This window comes from Cervus elaphus, chromosome 32 (assembly GCF_910594005.1).
Source record: "Cervus elaphus chromosome 32, mCerEla1.1, whole genome shotgun sequence".
NCBI lineage: Eukaryota > Metazoa > Chordata > Mammalia > Artiodactyla > Cervidae > Cervus > Cervus elaphus.
Window position 1 is genome coordinate 8393061 of NC_057846.1, and position 22894 is coordinate 8415954.

The 22894-nt window shown below is 38.9% G+C and overlaps 1 protein-coding gene across 1 annotated transcript in view; it reads right to left on the reverse strand.

Annotated features, from left to right (window-relative positions):
• Nucleotides 1-22894, reverse strand: part of LOC122688039 (ankyrin repeat domain-containing protein 26-like) — an 87202-nt gene that overhangs the window by 50950 nt on the left and 13358 nt on the right. Inside the window, exons 4-10 of the mRNA XM_043893848.1 lie at nucleotides 14975-15089; nucleotides 14640-14813; nucleotides 11079-11185; nucleotides 9430-9567; nucleotides 4815-4882; nucleotides 2204-2237; nucleotides 997-1066 (exon numbers count right to left, since the gene is read on the reverse strand). Coding sequence (XP_043749783.1) covers nucleotides 997-1066; nucleotides 2204-2237; nucleotides 4815-4882; nucleotides 9430-9567; nucleotides 11079-11185; nucleotides 14640-14813; nucleotides 14975-15089 — 706 coding nt within the window. The remainder of the gene's footprint in view (nucleotides 1-996; nucleotides 1067-2203; nucleotides 2238-4814; nucleotides 4883-9429; nucleotides 9568-11078; nucleotides 11186-14639; nucleotides 14814-14974; nucleotides 15090-22894) is intronic.

The window sequence follows — 22894 nt, forward strand, 5'->3', positions numbered from 1 at the left end:
ACTCACTTGCTTTGTTTATGATCCAGAGGATGTTGACAATTTGATCTCTGGTTCCCCTGCCTTTTCTAAATCCAGCTTGAAGATATGAAGTTCATGGTTCATGTAATCTTGAAGCCTGGCTTGGAGAATTTTGAGCATTACTTTCCTAGCGTGTGAGATGAGTGCAATTGTGTGGTAGTTTGAACATTCTTTGGCATTGCCTTTCTTTGGGATTGAAAGGAAAACTGAACTTTTCCAGTCCTGTGGCCACTGCTGAATTTTCAGATTTGCTGGCATATTGAGTACAGCACTTTCACAGCATCATCTTTTAGGATTTCAAATAGCTCAACTGCAATTCCATCACCTCCACTAGCTTTGTTTGTAGTGATGCTTCCTAAGGCCCACTTGACTTCACATTCCAGAATGTTTGGCTCTAGGTGAGTGATCACACCATCCTGGTTATCTGGGTCATGAAGATCTTTTTTGTAGAGTTCTGTATATTCTTATATACCTCATCTTAATGTATTCCGCTTCTGTTAGGTCCATACCATTTCGTCCTTTATGGTGCCCATCTTCGCATGAAATGTTCCCATGGTATCTCTAATTTTCTTGAAGAGATCTCTAGTCTTTCCCATTCGATTGTTTCCTCTATTTCTTTGCATTCATCCGTGAGAAAGGCTTTCTTATCTCTTCTTGCTATTCTTTGGAACTCTGCATTCAAATGGGTATATCTTTCCTTTTCTCCTTTGCCTTTTGCTTCTCTTCTTTTCTCAGTTATTTGGAAGGCCTCCTCAGACAACCATTTTGCCCTTTTGCATTTCTTTCTCTCCAAGATGGTCTTGATCACTGCTTCCTGTACAATGTCATGAATCTCCATCCATAGTTCTTCAGGCACTCTGTTTATCAGATCTGATCTCTTGAATCTATTTGTCACTTGCAGTGTCTAATCATAAGAATAAATACTACATGAAACTAAATTCAGAGCATGAAAACAAATTTCACAACAGAACACTTTACCTTGGTTTTAAAATCTAAGACTGCATTGTTTGATGTAGGCCCTAAATCAATGCCAGGTTCGTTGGGAAACCTTTAAAGCAGAAACATACAATAAAAATGAGTGAGCTCATTTCCTTGAACAAAAGAAAAAAGAAAAAAAAAAAAAAACAAGTGAAAGTCTCTCTATATATTAAATAAACTTTCTTGACATGAATAAAATTTGGCCTGTTTTAAAACAGCTTTTAATTTTTTAATTTTTTAAAGATTTTTTTTGATGTGGACCACTTTTAAAGTCGTTACTGAATTAGTGCCAATGGTGATTCTATTTTATGTTTTGGCTGTCTGACCCTGAGGCATGTGAGATCTTAGCTTCCCTGACTGAGTATCGAACCCACACTGCCTACACTAGAAGATATCTTAGTAACCATCTTAACCACTGCACCCCCAGGGAAGTCTCCAAAAAAGTTTTTCATTACCTATTTCTGCTTCCTTGTCTCCCAATCTATGAAATATCTAGTTAACACTCATTCTTAGTTTCCATAACAGAGAGTGACAGCCAATATATCAGCAGAGCCTAAAAATAATTTGTTTTCACCAAAAGTTCTAATAGTTGAACTGAAAATCCAATTGATGGACTGAAATTATTCTCGCTTGCCCAAACTGGAATAAACCTGATGACTTAAAACGAAGCGGAAGAATAGGCTTTGCCTTCTCCATTGTCTGTTCAAGACTCAGAGACGAATCTGAGTCGGTCCAAAAGGGGAGCCTTGGTCCATCAGCAGGGATACCGCTTATTGAGATGGCACCACTTCTCTCCTTTACTCGAAGAGGGAGTACAGGGAGTTTAACCACAATGTCAAAACTTAAAATGTACACAAGTCAAAGGACTAACTTATATCTTTAACTTATATGCTACACGGGTACTTCTCAGTCTCTGCTGAGGGCCATGGGAGTGGACGTGGGAGCCAGGAAGGCCAGCTGTCAAACCACAGGTCAACTCATTTGAACCAGGGTCAATTCATTAACCTCCTGAAACCACAGTTGCCTAATTAAGTAAAAGTAGGACACAGCTACTTTACCAAGCTGCTGTGGTGACTCTATGAGGTCACAAATGTTAAGCACGTAATGCAGTGTCTCACCCAGAGTAGAACACTCAGCAAACATTAGTTTCTCTTACTCCATGTTCCCTTAGTTAAACATGTAATTTAAAACATCCATAACATCCTACCTCCTTGAAGAGTCCTCTTCAGAACACTCATCCGCTATTAAAGAAAAATCAAGACACATTTTAAATCAACAGAAGAAAAATACAGAATATGAAAACCTCAAGACTGATGCTTTGTTTAAAAGTATTCCTTTCAAACCACACCTGGAGGCCACACTAGCGGAAGGGAACAGTGGTTGTACTCTTCTCATAGGCTCACCTAAGAATGCCTAAGAACCACTCCTCCCCTTTATAGTCATCAAATGCAAAACAAAAACACAAAGAAAGAACTGCTGTTTACAATGACCATAATCCTAACCAAACTCCAGGAGACTGACAGACAATGATACTATACCAGTAATAGAATCAGTACCATAAGCTGACACTAGCACACTTAAATAGCACAGTATTTCTGGACTTCCATTGCCTGGAGCACTGAACAGAGACTATAGGTGTCTTGCTGGGACATGACAACTCCTCTGGCTCTTCAGTTCAGAATGAAAACACCCTATCACAGGGAAGCTTGGTCCACAGGCACTGAACTTCAGAGTGTGGTAAAGCATAGGAAACAAAGTCTTCTCTTCCTGGCCCTCCTTCCAATGGCAAGAGAAGTTATGAAAGAAGTAGTCATTCCAGGCTTAGAAAAGATAATCTCTTGAAAGGGAGGTGGGGGAGGGCAAACGGGTAAAGGGGATCAACTCGGTGCTGAGAGTGGGGACTATTCTTGTAGACTTGTAGTGGTGAGATTTCAGTAGGTTACACAGAAGCTGAACTTTTTAAAAAAGTTCCACACACACAAACACACACACACACAGAGACACTAATATATCTAAAAAGAATCTCTTGAGACTATCTCCTTCCATTGCCCAAGAGTATCTGGACCACATAGAGCAGGATGGTCCAAAGAGTGCTGTATACTAGTGAGGGCTATCATTATATCAATCCTTCCAATTATATGGCAAATGTTTATAGAAATCATGCTTTTTCAGCTTGGAAGGCATACGTCATCACATCCTAAGCTGATGAACAAGAGGAGGGAGGGAAGACTGGAGGGAGCCACGGACTCTGGTTCTGCTAAACAACATTTCCCAGGGGTCGTCATGATCTGATGCTGGAGGGATGATTCACATGCAGTGACTCCACTGGGAAAGCAGCACTGCAAGCTTGAGCCTGGAGAGCAGGGGCAGTGAATTTTAACTGTTTTCACTCTGTGACATCAGAACAATGCTTAGTACACAAAAGACACTTGAAAGTTATCTGTTTAGTGAACAACTGAGCAAATAAATAAGCATGTTTTCTTTGAAAATTTTGTTTAGAAAAATACAGAAATTAAAAAAAAAAAGAAAAATACAGAAATTAACCAGAGAAAACTCTATTCTATTCTGAGCATACTGAAGACCAAGACACTCTCATCTCTGTATCTCCTCTGATTAATGTATTAAACCAACCTACAGTTCTTTGACAGATGTTTTTGTTGTTCAGTCACCAAGTCGTGTCTGACTCTTGTGACCCCATGGACTACAGCTCACCAGGCCCTTCTGTCCATGGAATTTCCCAGGCAAGCGTACTGGAGTGTGTTGCCATTTCCTTCTCCAGGGGATCTTCCCGACACAGGGATCAAACCATATCTCCTGCATTGGCGGGTGGATTCTTCACTACTGAGCCACCTGGGAAGCCCCATTTGATTAGATAGAGGTCTATTCAGTCAAAGGTATCCTCGGATACCCTGTACAATGTGCTAGATGCCACATCCAGTGGACCTAATGCTGTTTTTGTTAATGCAAAGTATTTCTGTGCTTTTAATAGAACCTGCAGAGTCCCAAGTCCATCTATTTGGAGATTTATTATGATAATTTTTTAACTGATGGCAAGAGAGCATCTTGTTCTTACAAAATTATACTGTCGTGACAATGAGCCAACACACAAAAGAAAACATCTGGTCCTAATGAAGTCAATCTATCTCACTCTCTTTGGATCTGTAAGGAATGAAGTTGCTAAGCTATACTTGCTTGGTACAGAAATAGGCAAAACAACTGGTTCTCAACCAGGCATTGCTTTTCTGCCTTCGGTTCTATTGGTAAGTATCTTTCAGAAATAATCTCTCACTACTATGCTGCACACTGGCTCAGCTTTGCAGTTCTTATTGTTTATCATTTCTTATCCTACCAGGAAGGGATTATTCAGGTTCCCAGTTTTAATGATGGTAACTATTTTAGTGAGACTAATCACTACACAGTAACTACTAACTATTCATTCACTAAATGCAAACCATTTCTATAAATGAAAGTTCCCTTTCATAAGAAGTCCAATCTGCTATGATATGACTATAGATGAAATATACATCATACTCACTCAATTTTTTTTTCTGATTTACACAAAGATCTAACATAGGACTTTAGGGGCCATATTAAATAGATGGATTTCTTTTCAGACAATACTGTCTTTGATGTTAAATCACCTACAATTAACTTCTTAATCACTTCTGAATACTAGAGTATTAAGAAATTAATTTAAAAAATAAAATACACATGCAATTTATGCTAATTTTTCATAGTTCTTTCATTATTGAAACCTCTTCACTCCTACTTTATCTATGGTAGAATCACCAAAAGTAATTTGGTATCAGATGACGTACCTGGGTTGCTCTTTTCAGGAGAAGTTTTAGGTCTCTTTTCTTTATACTCAGAAATCAGTTGGCGAAAGCTATGTATTAAAAATGTGATAAGTAATCTTTTAACACTGATATGAAAAACAACTACCAAATTCTTAGATCATTTCAGACAATGTCAGAGATAATATCAAAACTTCAACTGTCCCATACATTTCAAGTTTCTAAGTTCTATACGCTTTTATTTAGCATGTAGTAAAGGAGAAAGTAAAGGTATATTGTCACCCTGCTTATTTAACCTCTATGCAGAGTACATCATGAGAAAGGCTGGGCTGGATGAAGCACAAGCTGGAATCAAGATTGCCAGGAGAAATATCAATAACCTCAGATATGCAGATGACACCAGCCTTATGGCAGAAAGTGAAGAAGAACTAAAGAGCCTCTTGAGGAAAGTGAAAGAGGAGAGTGAAAAAGTTGGCTTAAAACTCAACATTCAGAAAACTAAGATCATGACATCTGGTCACATGACTTCACGGCAAATAGATGGGAAAACAGTGGAAAGAGTGGCTGACTTTGTTTTCTTGGGGGCTCCAAAATCACTGCAGATGGTGACTGCAGCCATGAAATTAAAGGATGCTTACTCCTTGGAAGGAAAGTTATGACCAACCTAGACAGTATATTAAAAAGCAGAGACATTCCTTTGCCAACAAAGGTCCGTCGAGTCAAGGCTATGGATTTTCCAGTGGTCATGTATGGATGTGAGAGTTCGACTGTAAAGAACAGCATCGAAACATGTATATTATCAAGTGTGAAACAGATCGCCAGTCCAGGTTGGATGCATGACACAAGTGCTCGGGGCTGGTGCACTGGGATGACCCAGAGGGATGGGATGGAGAGGGAGGTGGGAGGGGGGTTCAGGATGGGGAACACATGTAAATCCATGGCTGATTTATGTCAATGTATGGCAGAAACCACTACAATATTTTAAAGTAATTAGCCTCCAACTAATAAAAATAAATGAAAAGAGAAAGAAAGAAAGAAAGAAAGCTGAGCACCAAAGAATTGATGCTTTTTAACCATGGTGTTGGAGAAGACTCTTGAGAGTCCCTTGGACTGCAAGGAGATCCAACCAGTGCATCCTAGAGGAAATCAGTCCAGGGCGTTCATTGGAAGGACTGATGTTGAAGCTGAAACCCCAATATTTTGGCCACCTGATGCAAAGAGCTGACTCATTTGATAAGACCCTGATGTTGGGAAAGTCTGAAGGCAGGAGGAGAAGGGGATGACAGAGGATGAGATGGCTGGATGGCATACTGACTCAATGGACATGAGTTTGGGTAAACTCTGGGAGTTGATGATGGACAGGGAGGCCTGGTGTGCTGCAGTTCATGGGGTCCCAAAGAGTCAGACATGACTGAGTGACTGAACTGAACTGAAAGGAGAAAGAAAAGGAAGATGAAGAAGTCATGAACTCGGGGCGTGTACAGCTCCAATAATTCACTAGATTTAGCTTGGCATACAGAAAATCTCTCGAGCTTGCAAATCCTAGCTCTATAACCAACTGCCCTTTGTTCCTGGAGGAGTCGCTTCTCTTCAGTTCAAAGTCTTCCTCTACACAACTTGGATCTTACTGCCTGATTTCACAAGAGGACCAAGAGGATTTAATGAGATAATAGACCCCCAAAATGCGTGTAGAAACAGTCAAAGAATGGAATAATTTGTGCTTGAACTACTTTGGAATTCCAAGTAAAACCCAATGTGTGTTTTTTCATACATTTAACATTCAAGTGCTGCATGAAGCTGTTACTAATTCTGGTGATTAGCTGTTCTTCGTGATCTATAATTTAGGGAATCTCAGCTCTTATATAATGTGTACCTAAATTTACTTATAACATATCAACTCACTACATGAGAGAACATAATGATCCCCCATTATCACTGCAGCTAATTACACCAAGAACAGAAAACTAATCACAATCAAGACCTGGCCTGGACCACGACTCTTCCTTCTCTACCGACTCAAACTCTGAGCCAGCAGATCTTTCCAACAATGATGTTTAATCTCCATGTTCCTCTCCAATTCACTTGGAAGACATATCCCTACTCTTACAGTGGATACTGGCAAGTTCTAGACAGGGCTCACCTCTCTGAATTCTTACTTGAGATTTCTTACTTGAGATTCTTACTTAATTGAACTATCTTACTTGAGATTTAGGGATTTCTGCTGAATGGGTTCCTTATGGGGCAGATTCTGAAAACATTTAAGGTGGAGGCGGAGAGGAATCCGTTGGAAGATTTTCTTTATTACTGGAAACAGATCCCACAAGGGGCCAAGCATAATTAGGGAATCTCAGGCAAGCTGGCACCCACTACTCTGGGAAGGATGACAGGGAACCTGTGACCTGAGAAAAGGTGCCCCCACAGGACAGAAAGCCACCCTGAGATTCAAGTCTAGATACAAAGGAAAAAGGGAAGTCTGCTCAATCCCTGCAGGAGCACTGGACCCTCGCTGACAGCCTAAAATGGTCTCCACTGACATCTGCTAGCAGAAAAGATAAATAAGAGCCTCAACAGCACCTCATCTGAAGATCTAGGCTTACACGTGGGCTCCACATAAGGTCTCTGAGTGAGGGGGGAAGCTAGGAGGCCCAGCGGCCTGAACTGGGTGCTGGTGCTTTGTTTGCAACTGTGACTCAGCGACAAGCTTACGTATGAGAACAAAGTCGCTCTCACTCTGAAGTCGACGTGTGCGTCACCTCAGAGGCTGGGGACCTGGACCCACGGGGGCGGCCTGGGAGCAAAGGTCAATCGTGAGCCCACTGCACGATGAGTTTGTTTTTCCTTTTAAAATGTTTTATTACAGGTCTTTATAGAGCCACATCCAGACTCCAGATCTAGCTGCCAAGCAGGCCCCGTCAAGACCAGCTGGAGCAGCAGTGCTGCAGCAGCAGAATCAATGCAAGCAACACAGTGATGAGAAAGAACTATTCTCTCCCCCCTAAATGACTTGTGGAAGAGGACTGTCTCGTTCATCTTCGGGAATCTGCCGGGTTCTTGGAAAATTCAAGGGGAAGCGTATAGAGAGGCAAGTCCTCAAGGGAAAACACAGGATTTGCCGCTGAACTAAATATATCAAGACCCAAAGAACTAGTTAGAAATATCACAACTGTGACACTGTTCATACCTGCTGGGAGCCAACACACGAGATCCTACCCATGACAAGGTCATGAGGGAGAAAGCCCGACGGGCAAGGCGGATCAGGTTTTCAGGGATTCTGAAAAGCTGCCCCAAAGCTGCCCCCGGCACTCACCTTAAAGATGGTATCTGTTCTTCTGATGCTTGCTTTAATAGACTACTCCCTAATTTCTGTAACATAGGCAGAAGGCCTTCCCAGATTTCTTTCCAAATAAGAATCAATTTAGAACTTTAATCTTAAGTTTTTTGGGTGGTGGTATTTTATGAGATTATCCAGGGTGAAAGGAGTGTTTTAATTTAAACTCCTTTGCTGGTAGTTTGTTAGCCAAATGCACTTATGCCCTTGGTACTAACATGCATGATTGCTTATAATATTCTAATCATAAAATAGCATAAAGAACCTGATTATATAAAAGCCTTAATAGACATAGAGCATTTTTGAGGGGTGAAGGAGTTTTATTAGAAAATAAAAGAAAAAATGATTATAAAAGTGGTTATTGTGTTAACGTTTGCTTGCTGTGTTTTTGCTTTTAGTGTGCTAAGGCTGTGCTATGGAAACCATTGTTAATATAGTTATAGATCTAGAAAAATAAGAGCTTAGCCCTAGTGTTGTAACAATGAAATAGTTGTTAATTCTTAGCCAGGAGTGCTAGGCAGAGGCTGCCTTATTAAAGCTGCAGAATCTGTATGGGGTAAAACGTTTAGATAAATTTAACTGACAACTTTTGCAGAAGAATTGATGTTGGTATTAACATGGTCATATTTTTACTATGTTGTGACATGCTGTACTGTTGCCCTATGAGACTGTAACTCTTCTGTTAAGGTCACCACAGAAACAGAAAACAGGCTTACTTTCACCTGACTTACATAAAATGTTAATAAGCCCTAAGGCCAAAAGATAATGTGTAAAGATTTATTATGGAAACAAAATGCACAAAGCATCTTGTTCTTCCTTAAGGACAAACTGATGTAAACTAACCCTGTATAAACATGAGCAAGCATCTTGTATCTTGGATACATTCTGAGTGAGGGTATATAAACTGTTGTCAAAAAATAAAAGACAGACTTGGCCCTATCAAGGCTGGTCTCACGTGTCTTCTATCTCTCGCTGACACCGTTCATCCTGAGGGTACCCCCTGGATCCTGCTGGGGCTGGACCCCGGCACATACCCCATACCGAGAGGTCACACTTGGAATGAAATGGCTAAGGTCAAGCTTTCTAAGGATCAAGGTCTACATGTCCTGAGATGAAGCACCCCAAACTCACAGCCAAGAGAAAGTAACTGGCCTTTGCTTGGCGTTCAGCTCTTGAGGGGGAACATTTCACCACCATTATCCAAACTGCCTGCACCAAACTGGAACTCTCCCTGGTCACGTAACAAGTAACAGTTAAAATTATATTTGGCTGTAGTTTAGTGAGAACTGGCATTTTAATGTGAACACTTACATATTAAAATCACTAACAGCAGCATATTCTTCTGCGGTCCATCCAAAAACATCTTGAGCAACGATGTCAACATCTTGCTGAAGAAGAAATCTGACTATTTCTGGTGATTCCTGCTTGATAGCAAGCATGAGGGCTGTTCTAAAACAACAGAGAGATGACTTCAGCCTCAGGAAGTTGAGTTCACTTAAACAGTTAATTTGATATGCTTTACCAAGTGAACACCTTGCCCACTCAGGAAGAATTGACCATTTACAGGCTCAAGGGTTCATCTCTGTAAATCACCTCCAAGGCTAAAATGAAGGGACAGGAAAGAAGTCTCCTGTCCCATTCGGATGCCAGGTAGCGGCACTTACTATTTCAAAAGTCCCTGATGGGGACTTCCCTGGTGGGCCAGGGGATAAGACTCCAAGCTCCCAATGCAGGGGCCCCAGCTTCCATCCCTGGTCAGGGAACTTGATCCCATATGCTGCAACTAAGAGTTCCCACAACTAGGACCCCACGCAGCCAAATAAATAAATAAATAAATGTATTTTTTAGAATAATAACAAAGTCCTTAGTGGACAAGAAACGATGCTGAGGTCACTTATCTGAGGCAGGTGACTATTTAAGGGATGAATTCCCCCATTTCCTCCTTAGTCTGATACATTTGGCTTCAAAGTCAGCTAGAGGTTGGATTAAGAAAAGGCTACTTGCAGGCTTAAATAAAAAATATTGATAATAATGGGAATAAAAATAGTCATGCTGCCAGTTACTGATGTGGACAAGCATGTGCTAGGCACTAAAAATGAAATACTACATATAAAATCTTTCTCACACACAGGGACCTTTGAAAGATGCATACTATTTGTCTTGCGTATCAGGAAACTTATTTGCTGATGATAAATAACCCTAATCAGTAGGAAACCTAGGAATTGAACCTAGTCTGAATCTACAGCCCATCCTTTTCATCTGTATCATCCACCTCTGACTTGGCTTCGTTAAAGCAACTGTTTATCCAATCAAAGCTATCTTTCTTCCTTCTACCTGCATTAAAAATGAAAATATCAAAATGTACTAAAATGAGAAAGGATAAAAATTCATGAGCCCACAGGATCTGGTGACAGTGAGTAATAATCACCTTTTTGTGGCTGTTGTTATTTAGTTGCTATGTTGTGTCTGACTCTTTTGCAACCTAATAACATCAGCATTCTTCAAAGAAAGCAATTTAAAGCAAAGAGTTATCCAAAAGACGAAATCGAGTCTTTTAGGCTTACTATCCATCTTTTAAAAGTATATACATACAAAGTAGAGGTTAAAGAATTCTTTTAAAAGAATTAAGAAACTCGATACTGTCATGAGGTAAACTAAAAAGCAAAATCCATTTTTCATAAAGCCAATAAAACTAATTTGAAATCCCTCAGCTATTCCAAGATCGATAAAACAAACAAACAAAAAACAGGTTGCATATGACATCAGTCAATATTATAAAGGAATATGAATCCTGCTATATATTCCTGCTATATATTGCTCATGATTCCCAGTCAGAATAATTGATTTTCTACCTATGTGATGATGTGTTGATTACAAATGAATCTTCTTATTCATTTAATCTTGATATTACCATCCGAGAACAGCACTGAGGGTTTTAAAAAGAAAAAGAGCAATGGTACCTTTTCATCTTGTCAACCGCATGTACACTTGCTTCTTTGTCTACTAAAAACTCCACCATTTCTCCTCTCCTTTCATGTACAGCAAGTAACACTGGTGTGAGGCCATCCTGTAAAACAGGGAAAACCATTTCTAATGTACACAGTTAACCTATTTCTAAGCTGACATTAAAATCGTGCAATAGATTCTCGGAACTTAAAAATACAATGCAGAAAGTAAATGAAAAAGTGCCCCCTCCTCCTCATCGCCCTGTGCACTTTCTTTCTCTTTAACATGCACCTCCTCTGGGCCTTCCCTGGTGGTCCAGTGGCTAAGAGTCAAGCTCCCAATGCAGGGGGTGCCCGTATCATTTAGCTACTGTATCAACTGCGTATTTTAGGAACAATGCTGACGCAGAAATATATAATACTATCTGTAGCATGCATAACCCATCCAAGGCTGACCATGAGTAAACTCAAAAGGTTTTCAGACTTGCCAATGGGAATACTATTCTCTACATGAACATGCAAAGAGAGAAACTTTTTTTCTTTTCAAAAAATCAACTGTGGGAACCCTGTTTTACTGCTTTCTCAGAAATGTCACCTGGAATTTAATCTTATTCATTCTCTCTTCCTTGCTTGCTCTTTCCACTGCCCTTCCTTTAGTTAGACGTTCTGGCTGACAGGTCAGCATTAGCTAGATGCTAACTCCATGCAGAATGAGCACCCTCCCCACCTTATCTTCAAAGACCCTTCTTGATGCCTCTCATGTGATCACCTCCAGACCACCAGGAGGAAGCTTCCAAAATCCAAGAGTTCTGGTGTCTCTCTCGCTTTACTGCTCTTAGTTAAAGATTGCAACATAAAATTACCAATAAATACACGCCCAGCATTTTCTCGGGGAGTTGCTCTTCCACGAGCTCTCCCTGCGCTGTCTCTTATAATCTTGTGTGTTTGTGAGAGTCATTCAGTGCGAAACCACCACAATGAACTTAAAAATTCTAATCTGAAAAATTCAATCCCGTTCTTAAGAGATGTTTTAAAATATGAAATCAATTATAGATTGGACTGTCTTTAAAACCTTCAAATATTTATCAAAATAAACTATCAATCAAAAATTGGAAACTCAAATGCTTATGGATGGAAAGCTGATGACCTTCAGTAAGTGAAAAAGCCAGGTGAGACCGGTAACCCCGAAAACACATGTCCCATACAGAAGGGGTAGCCTCTGCATGCAGACCAAACAGTAGGATGGGCTCAAGGGGGCCCAGATTTGGTCCTTGGAGAGGCCTGAACTTCTGCATGAGCCTCGTCAATTTGAAATGTTGACTCAATGTGTGGAGGTAAACTAAACATACCCAAGGGCCATATTTGGTCTATTGCCCACTTTTGGTTTCATGTTTGCTGTTTCCAAACAGGTGGGTATAAAGCAAATATTTGTTTGTCAAACCTTTCCTTTTTTAGTATCATATGTTTCACAAAAAAGTGGGTCCCAATATGTAGTAAATAAGCCTACTGAGACTCATAATTCAATTAAACATAAATTCTTTTAAAAAGACTCACAAATCACAGTCAAGAATGTTTCCACTGCCTGTTGAAACTACAAGCTATCTCTAGAATTCTTCTAGATTGTTAATCAAACGTATAATGAGTTCCTAAGCCCGCTGAAAATAAAGGCTTAAAACAATTCCCCTCTCTACTGTTACTAACGTTACGGGTTTTAAAGCTCTCCTCTGCTTATGCCAGGGATCAGCAATTCTAACAGACACACTGCAAGAGTCTGTCCTGCAGCTGACACCAAAAAAGGCTCACTGAGTTACTATTACTGCAGTCAGGAAAACCCTGTTGGTAACAAACATCTGTTGACCTAATGACCTGGATGATAAGAGAAGGTGTAAAATCCTTAAAGGGTCAGACTCTACAGATGAAGTGACTTCGTCATGAGCAAATCTCTAAAGACTCTCGGAATGTCACTGAATGATGAGTGGTTGGAAGGAAAAGGAGTTATCGTTCCAGCCCATAGATATTGCCAAAGGTACTCCTTTTAATGTCTCAAACACAAGGGCAGAGAAAAAGTCAGGCTAATGTTGTTGGAAAGGAGGAAGCTGATGGAAGAAGCTAGCATTGATCAAACGCCAAGGCTTCTAGAGACTACTTTCTTTTGTGAGGGGTGCATTTAGAAATTACACGTGTTCACTCCATAGTTATTCATCAAGGACTGGATCAGAATCTCAAGGGCATAGTTCTAAACACACACGTCCAAGTGTTCCTCGATTTACTCAGTCAAAATCTTCAGGGAACAGCCTAGGCTTGTACATTTTTTAAATAAGTTTTACCAAATAATTGTGGCTCCCAGCAGAATATAGCTGAGGCTTAGTGCAACAACCACTCCAGTCTCATCTCTTACTCACAGAGCCAATTCCTTCTCTTACATGAGGGTTTGAATAAAAAAGAAAAGTGTAAGAGGTAAGAGTCATCAAAACTGCAATTTTTTAGATTTCCCTGGGTAAACAGTAGTAGAACAGGGACTAGTAAACCCAAAAGGCAACCTGCTCTCATTATTTATAAACCCCTTCCTTCCCATCAAGACATTCTAGAGGGGAGAGCCGAGTCTAGACTCTTATCTAAGTGGATGGTTCTGGTTCTGCCAGAATAGGATAATATATCAGTTAATTATTTGTTCTTCTCTCTTAATTCCCACTTAATTGCCACCTGTTCACTGCCAGTCTGCTTTGCTCAGTCTTCTTAAAACTGGCATCTAGGCAAGTTTACAATTCACTCACAGTCTTTTTCAAAATAACAATTATTATCCCTGAAAACTGAAAAGCACCTCACAGAAATATATAAACTGACAGGAATAAAAAGCACAAACTAAAATCTCAGGACTTCCGTGGTTCTCCCGTGGCAGGGTCTCAGTGCTCCCAGTAAAGGGGGCCTGGGTTCGACCCCTGGTCGGGACACTAGATCCTACATGCTGAAACTAAGCCTAGCACAGCCAAATAAATAAATATTAAAATAAATAAATCCTCTTCTTGGCATTTCCCAACTGCCAAAATTCTGGCCTGACTTGCACTTTTCACTTGCTCGCTCCTTTTCCTTTCCTTCGCCCTCTTAAGATTTGGGCAGTGACAGAGAAACCGTGCTTATATAAATCATTTTTCATAAAATGGGAATCTCTCAACAGCAGCAAGATTTCTATTGTGTTGTTCTATTGTCCTCTGCCCACCCCCAGCGGCACACATTCCCTGAGCCCCTATAAACAGCCAGTCCCCACTCACTTCCCTCTCCGCAGTCCTTCATTTCCTGTGGGCTGGGAGCCTACCACCCACTCCCACGCATGTTCTAATGGAAAAACCTTCCTTCTGGGGTAGAAGGGTGGCTGGCAGACAGAGCTCTGTCTTTTCTGGGGGCACTGACTTTTTTCACCCCCGCCCCCTGACTCAGGTTTAGAACTGTTTCCATGGTAACAGGGCCTCATGGGCACTATTCAGTTTACCTATTTACATACGGTTGTAAATAAAACACTTGTAGATTAAAAAAAAAAGTTTCACAAACATTTGGTCAATAAAGTTAGCTGACCAATACCTTGTTCCTGGCTTCTATATGGGCGTTGTAGAAAAGCAGCTTTGCTGCGAGTGATAAACTCTGGCAAAAGACAGCGTAGTGTAGCGCGGTGTTGCCACAGGCGTCCATGACATTTGGGTCGGCGCCGTGCTGCAGCAGGAGGGCCGCGCAGTCCTCCTCTTGGCATTCTACGGCCTGTCAGCATTGTGCCAAGAAACAGAGTGTGAGTACTAGGAATTCAAAGGAAATAGCCCACAAGTTCACCAGTTCCCTCTATTTCAACGAGATCAATTCATTTTTAGTCTCAGTAGTTAAATCACACCCATCTCATGTGGACACGGTTCGCTGCCCCATACCTTCATCAGCGCGGTCTTGTTTTCATTGTCACAGAGGTTAAGCAGGCATTTTCTCTTCAGGAGGAGAGCCACCACCGCAGGATGGCCATTGGCACAGGCCAAGTGGAGGGCAGTCCTACAAAAGCAAGACAAGTTCTTAGGAAAAGGTAGTGTCACTGTTTCAAAACAAACAACTGTTCATGTGATTGAAAATACTCAACAGCATGGTACTCCTATCTCTCTAAAACAAATATTTTGTTTTCTTCTGGAGAAAGAGCAGCATATATTAGCTTTAGCTCCTCTTACACAGTAAGGAAAGAACAATCTACTTGAATAGAATGCGCAAGACCTCGAGATTCAGCTCAACTTGGGTTTGAATTTGACTTTCACTCTGTCACTTATTAGCTGTCACTCAGCCTCTTTGTGCCTCAAGTTCCTCATCAACGAAATGGAGAGAGAGTAGTCGTTATCTCACAGGACACCGCTGCGATGCTTAAATGAGATCCATGCACAGATAACAGCTGGTAATTGTTAGATTCGAATATCAAAGTTACTACTATTATTACTGTCTTACAAGGACAACATCTGAATGAAGTCAAAGGATATTACAACTCCTTTGCAGATATGTTTTGAGGATTAGAGACAACATTGTACTTCGATGATTCTAATATGCTTATTTTCTCACATGTTAACGTCTCTGACATTGGAATATAATTTATAATTCACAGGCTTTACAACTGTAAATTGTAGCATTTTTGGTTGTTCATTTCTCATTTTTCCTGTTGGTCTAATTACCATGAGGTGTTTTCGTCTAAGTTTCTTTAGAGATGACGTATGTTATATATTATTCTATAATACAGGTGCACAACACAGTGATCCACAACTGTCAATGGTTACACTGCATTTAAAGTGACTATAAAATATTAGCTATATTCCCCATGTTGGACAATATATCCTTGTAGCTTGCAGGATTTTAGTTCCCTCACCAGAGATCGAACCCTGGGCCCAGAGCAGTGAGTCTTAAACACTGGATGGCCAGGAAATTCCCAAGACTCCCCTGACTTCTGAAAAGGCTGAAAGTTGTCACAGTATACCAATCCTCACAAATAAATTGAAAGTGACAAATTATTTTTATCTGTGCCACATTCCTATGAGTGCCAGAAAGATAAACCCTGTCTGCTCATCTGACTTCCCTACAGACAGCTTGCTCTACAGATTTTTTAATTTGGGGGTTGCTAAATCAACTTTCACATTTCTTTTTTTTTTTTTTTTTGGTGTGGAAACCCAGGAAACTCCAGAGTGTTTGCCTTTGAAATCATTCTTAGAAAAGTCTCTGGGGTGGGATATGTGTATACTTACAACTGATTTATGATGTTGTACAGCAGAAACCAAGACAACATTGTAAAGCAATTACCATCTAATTAAAAAGATATTAAGGTTAGTAACCAGTAGAACGAGGAAAAAAAGGTCATTGTCAGCACACAAAGAATGTATCAATAGGAATTTCAGTTTTCTTCTGGTATTTTTCTCACCCTGTGTATTTCAAATGTTTGACCCATACTCTATCTGAAACTGTTTGGTGAGATAAGAATCTAGTTACTTTTCTCTTAATAGTTACTGTCAGGGAATGTTTGACGGGAGGATTCCTACGTGCTGTCTCTCATGAGTCCTTTGTCCCTCTTCAAGCGGAACAGCACGCTGCTCCCAGGGACTGAGGTCATTGTGTGAGGCAAGCATGAGTCTCCTTCAGTAAACATTCTCCTTAGGACAAAACAGCTTAATCTCCTTCCCCTTACTTGAGATATAGATTGTCTCCTGACCTTGTGACTAATGTTACCCCTTGTTCCCTTGGTAACGGTTGCTGTACATTTGGTTTTCTGATCTCTATCATTCCCGAAAGAAGTATCTTGTACTGCAGCCTATATATACTCATAGAAAAATCATTAAAGCACCTTTGCTCCATCAGAGCTTAGGTCCCCGGGTCTTTTTTGTCTCTCTCTCTCTCTCTTTCTCTCTCTCTCTTTCTCTCTTTCACTTTCTTATCGTCGACTCCGCACCACAAGGTTCCGGTCCATTAAAGGACCCCAACAAATGGCGCCAAGAACAGGGACACTGGTATACGTGGCATATCGGGCGGAGTGACTCAGGGACCTGTTGAGGTCGGTAAGTACTAAGGCATGGGTTAAACGGCTGGCCAGCCCCATTATTTTTCTACTTTACTTCACCATTTGTTTAAATTTCAGGGACTTCTGGCTTCACGGCAATGAATAGAGGCTTGCCTTCAAACAGTAGTTGAACATAATCCTTAGTTTCCTGATAAATGCAGTTTTGATTTAGAAATTTGGCTCCAGGTCAAAGAAAATGTTAAATGAGCAGCCAAACAAGGAAAAAATATTCCAATTGATCTCTAGCCCCTATGGGCTCTTATTAAAGCTATAATTTTGTGCCATTTCAAGGTACATTCTAGCCCTTCCAATATTCAGCAACAGACAGAACACTTATTACATAAATATAAATTAAATGATTAAACTTTACAAAAGGCCCAATTAAAACAATACAAAATATCTCAAAATTTTCTTACTAGCCCTGCCCCGGCTGCTCCAAATGCTTCTCCTCTGCCAACAGTCACAACTCCAAAAGTCTCTCATTTGTTGGAACCTAATGAAAAGTTATGCTAATTTTTAAGCTAGATTAGAAGCTGCTATTTCCCGTACTGTAATCAGAGAAGAAACCAAAAAACAGCTAGAGAAATTACTTGCTTATGAGAATGCAAATCAGAAATGTCAAAGAGCTATAGCTGCAATTTGTGAGACTAGGACTATTATTGATTATTTAAAAGCTTATCGCAATCTAGGATCAGAAACTCAAAAGATGCAAATGCTGATTGAGACAATGGCTACTACCTTTAAAAAGGGAAATGAAGGATGCTTTAATTGTGGAGATAAAAATCATTTAAAAAGAGACTGCCCTAAAAAGGCTAATAATACCAAAAAATTTGCCCTCGCTGCCGTAGAAAAATGCACTGGGCCAAAAGTTGTAAATTTAAATTTGATATTGATGGAAAACCTATTCCGGGAAACTCCAAACAGGGGACCCCCCAGGTCCCCTACAACAAAAACCAGGGGCAAATTCTATCTTTTCCCTCAAACCCTCAACATCCAGCAGTGCTGCCATCGATATACCAGCCCTAAATGATTTTTTCCTTTACCTTTAAGCAGTCCCTTCTAGAATACCTACTGGGCTTTTTGGACCCCTGCCCCCACAAACCTTCAGTCTTTTGCTTGGCCGATCTAGTCTGACTTCTAAAAGAATTACTGTTCACCCTAGAATAATTGATTCAGATTATAAAAGAGAGATTCAAATTCTGATGTCATCTCAGATTCTATGACAATTCAAAAAGGGGGACAAAATTGCTCAATTACTTCTTTTACCTTACATTTTTATTAATTCCTCTAATAATGTACAGACAGATGGGTTTGAAAGTACAGATCAAAAACAGTCTTTGTAGACATCATTAGTATCTGAGTATGCCTGACCAAATATAAATATCAAAATTAATGGTAAAAGATTTTCTGGTCTCCTCAACACTGGATCTGATATTACTATTATTTCCAAACATTTATGGCCCAAATCCTGGCCTGTACAAAAGGTCTCTTGCCAAATTGCAAAAATTTCTCAAACTAAAGTACAAGAAGTTTATCAAAGTGTTCAAATATACTCATGTGAAAGACCAGAAGGCCAACCTGCAACATTAAAACCTTATGTGATAAATGTACCCTTTAATCTAATAGGAAGGGACTTACTTATACAATGGCAAACTCAGATATGCATTCCACATTTTTCCTAGGGGCCACTGCTCATTTAACAAACAAAACAATTATTAATATAACTAAGAAAAATTATGAGCCTATTTGGACAAAGCAATGGCCCCTTATGAAAGAAAAATTACAAGCTACTAAAGAACTTATAAACACACAATTAAAATTGAAACATATTGAAGAATCTTGCTCTTTTTTGCAACCAGAGATGCCATCACCTATTACTGTTCCTCAAAATTGGCACATTATTATTACTGATTCACAAGATTGCTTTTTAAATATACCTTTACACCCTTTAGACCGGCAGAGATTCACTTTCTCTCTCCTTTATCCTAATCATATTGGGCCTCATAAAAGATTTCAATAGACTATGTTACCTCAAGGTATGCTTAAAAGTCCTGCTACTGCTACTGCTAAGTCACTTCGGTCGTATCCTACTCCATGCGACCCCATGGATGTCAGCCCACCACGCTCCCCCGTCCCTAGGATTCTCCAGACAAGAGTACTGAAATAGGGTGCCGTTGCCGTCTCCATAACAGTCCTAGTATTTGTCAGAATTTTGTAGCCAAGGCTTTACTTCCTATGTGACAACAATTCCCTCATGCATATAGCATTAATAATATACTATAGCTACAAAAAAAATGATATTTTTGACACTGAATGGCTATGATATTCTTTAGACTCCGGAGGAAACTGATGAAAATAAAATATTTTTTGAAATTGCAAAACCGATTCTTCTTGCACGTGCAGTTAGGAAAAGGTTAACTTGTTAAATTTTTTTTAGAGCTCCAGTTCTGCCTGGGAAACAAAAACAGGCCTAAGAAAAAACCTTAAGTTAACTCTTATCATGTCCTTGGGATACACAGCCCACTCTATCTAGGACTCCAGCCATTAACAAATTGGTGGAGCTCAAAATAAATAAATAAAACAAAAGGATATTTTAAATTTCAAATGGAAAACTATGCCTATGTATCTAAAATTATCTATGTCTCAATGTATGTCTTTGTTTTTAGATAGTGTGGAGTTAATGAGCTCTATTTAGATTCAGCTTTACATGAACTGAAGGGTATTCAATGTTGGGTATAATGTTTATTTAAATGTGAATGTGATTTAAATATAATTATTTGTTAATCTAGTTTGGACATGTCTTGAGTCATCAACATTATATAATACTTTTATTATGCCTTGGTTTAAGGTAAACTAAGTTTGTCAACAAAAGGGTAACTCTTTATATATATATATATACACAAATATATAGATGAGATAAAAACTTTTAGATAAGCTCTATTAGAAATAATTGTATTTTTGATAGAATGATCTATTATCTATAATCTGGAGCCATCTCTTGGGATTGGAGTGACTTAGGTTTCTAGAGTTGTGCTGAACTAAGTAGTAGAAGTTTGTTGAATGGCTGGGTCATTTCCAAATGAAGTAGGATTTTAAAACGTCAATTGCTGAACATTGGCTTACTCTTAAAAGGGGTTTTTCTTGCAGAAGAGCTGAAGAGATTTTGAGCTGTTAGTGAATATAAATATATATTTATATATGAATGGATATATATATAATATAATATGATTTGAGAAATATGTTCAACGGTCTATAAAATGCTAACATACAAGACATTTCATGGTTGCTATAAAAAAGTAAAATATATGCTTTTAATAGAAAGATATAAGAAATGGCAAATAAAATGATGAATACAAAAATATTTTTTTAATTGTTAAAACATTTATTATAGAATAAAGTGGTATTTACATAAACTTTACTAGACTAGTTTTTCATTGTCGTTCTAGCTACAGCAAATGTTCTTTCTCCAAATTAAACCAAATTAGAAACAAGAGAAAAATTCTGGGAAAACAATATTTAATAGAATTAACTTTGGTCAGCAGATACATTCAGACTGCAAATATATTAGAAAATGCAGTTAAAATGCTTGGGTGGATCACAATGAAAACCACAAAGTATGGCATGTTTATTTAAAATAAACATTGGATTTGTTTATTATGCTATCATACTTTGTTTTGGCCTTTTAACTTTTAAAGATATTTAGTGCTAGAATTTTAAAAAGGCTTATGACAAATGAAAGAAAATTTTATGGCAAATTGATGTAACTCATTGTCCTGAACTTTCTTCCTCTTCCTTCTTACATGTCTCGATCAATACAAATTCTTCTTTTCTAGGGGCAACACCTCTCTAAGGTAAGACTACACAACATGTTATAACTCACCTATCAACTTACTTCACAATAATGAAAACACCTAATTCTATAAAAACAGACAATGACTCTGCCTATATTTCTAAGCAGTTCAAATAATTTTTACATTCATTCTCTATTAAACAGATTACAGACATTCCTTATAGTCCACAAACACAAGACATGATTGGACAAACACATTACACACTGTAATTGCAAATAAAAAATTAAATAAGAAAATATACACAGGAACACTTTTGTCTTCCTTGTCCAGAGCAAACTTTACTAGATTCTGGTGTAGTGTAGACTTTAAGCCTGTAACTATTGTTGGTGTGACTATTTCTGTTCCCAATGTGTAGGATTCTTAAAGCAGGGCGAAAACAGCATAAAAAAAAAAAAAAAAAGACACCATTTCCCGAATGGATTATTTGTTCCTAAAAATATCAGAAATATGGAATGTTTGCCTTCTTTTCAAGTCTGTCTTGGAAGTGTAGTCATCCTCTTTAACACACTGAACAGCGAGATTCAACAGTTGCTAAGCTGCATTTCTTTTTCAAGGACAAGGTCAAATATATTTGGATGTGAGCAACATTTCATTTGTCAAGTTGTTCTGCATCACGTTTTCAATAATTTCACTTAGGAAAAAATATTTGAATGGTTACTCCTAATCCTTTGCCCCAAATAACACAAACCACAGCCAAATACCAGTCCCAAACAGATTTCTGAATGATTTTTTTTTCTTTTAGACTGAAATATTTCCTAAGAATGTTTTCATCGTTATCGCTTTCCTCTCTTTTTATAACTGTTGTTAATATAGCCTTATTTGTTTTATAGTTTTTAAACTTACCACAAAGAGATGTTTTGACAAAAGCAAAAAACAAACAAACAAAAAAAGAAGTTTTGAAACATTATAGGACACTTCCTTTCCTTTGCCCATTTGATATCAAGAAGGGTTAACTAATCAATAGAAATCTAAGAAACTAATCTTACAGGAAAAGGATATGCTTCTATTTCTCCAGATGGATCCAACGAGCTCACATGACTTCCTCTTCAGAAGATTCAACCTAAGGGGGCCCCCAGCATTCAGACTAGAGATGAAAGAGCAAAAAACCCAGGAAGAAAGAATTCCAATATAAGCCATGGCGACATTAAAAATTTCCAAAAAACGCCGCACTCGACGTCATCGACCTTATGATCTCCCTATTTGGGGACAGATAAAAACCCTTGCTAACTAAACTGAAAACCTGATTTCTCAACAGGGAATGCCTCAGAATCCTAAAAATATTTTTCTTCGCTATGCTTGCTTTGCTTGCTTTTGCTTCCCCCGCTCAGGCTGACCTATTGATCACACTCACTGGGCTTATATACCTAACCCCCCTTTTTACTGTAGGTTGTAAAATGGACAGATATAAGACCAACCATATCCACTAATGAGTCAACACATATGCCTCCTCCTTAGAACTTGGAGGGGCCCTCTCATCCTGAAGAAAAGGAAAAACTAATTAATATCGTTCTAGGTTATGAAGTCCTTCCTTTATGTATGGGCCCAGCAGAATTATGTATAAACGTTAGTCGACAAACTTGGGCTTTCGTCCTGCCTCCAGAAAAGGATTTTCGGACACTACTTGGACTATTTACTGCCCGTTCTTTGTCAGTAAACCATGTTTATACTACTGAAACTTTAGAGAAAGAATTAGGGAAAGAACAAAGAACATGCCAAGGGTTTACTAATAAGAACTTTAAATATATTCCTGTTCACTGGGACAAATGTCATGCCAAACCAGGAAAATTAATGTTTATAGCTTATCATACAATTGTCAATTGGGGACCCCATAGTATGTGGTTATTGAACTGCTCAGATGATATTAACAATACTATGTATGATTATATTACTCAAGTAACATGGAAGGTTACTAATACTACAATAGA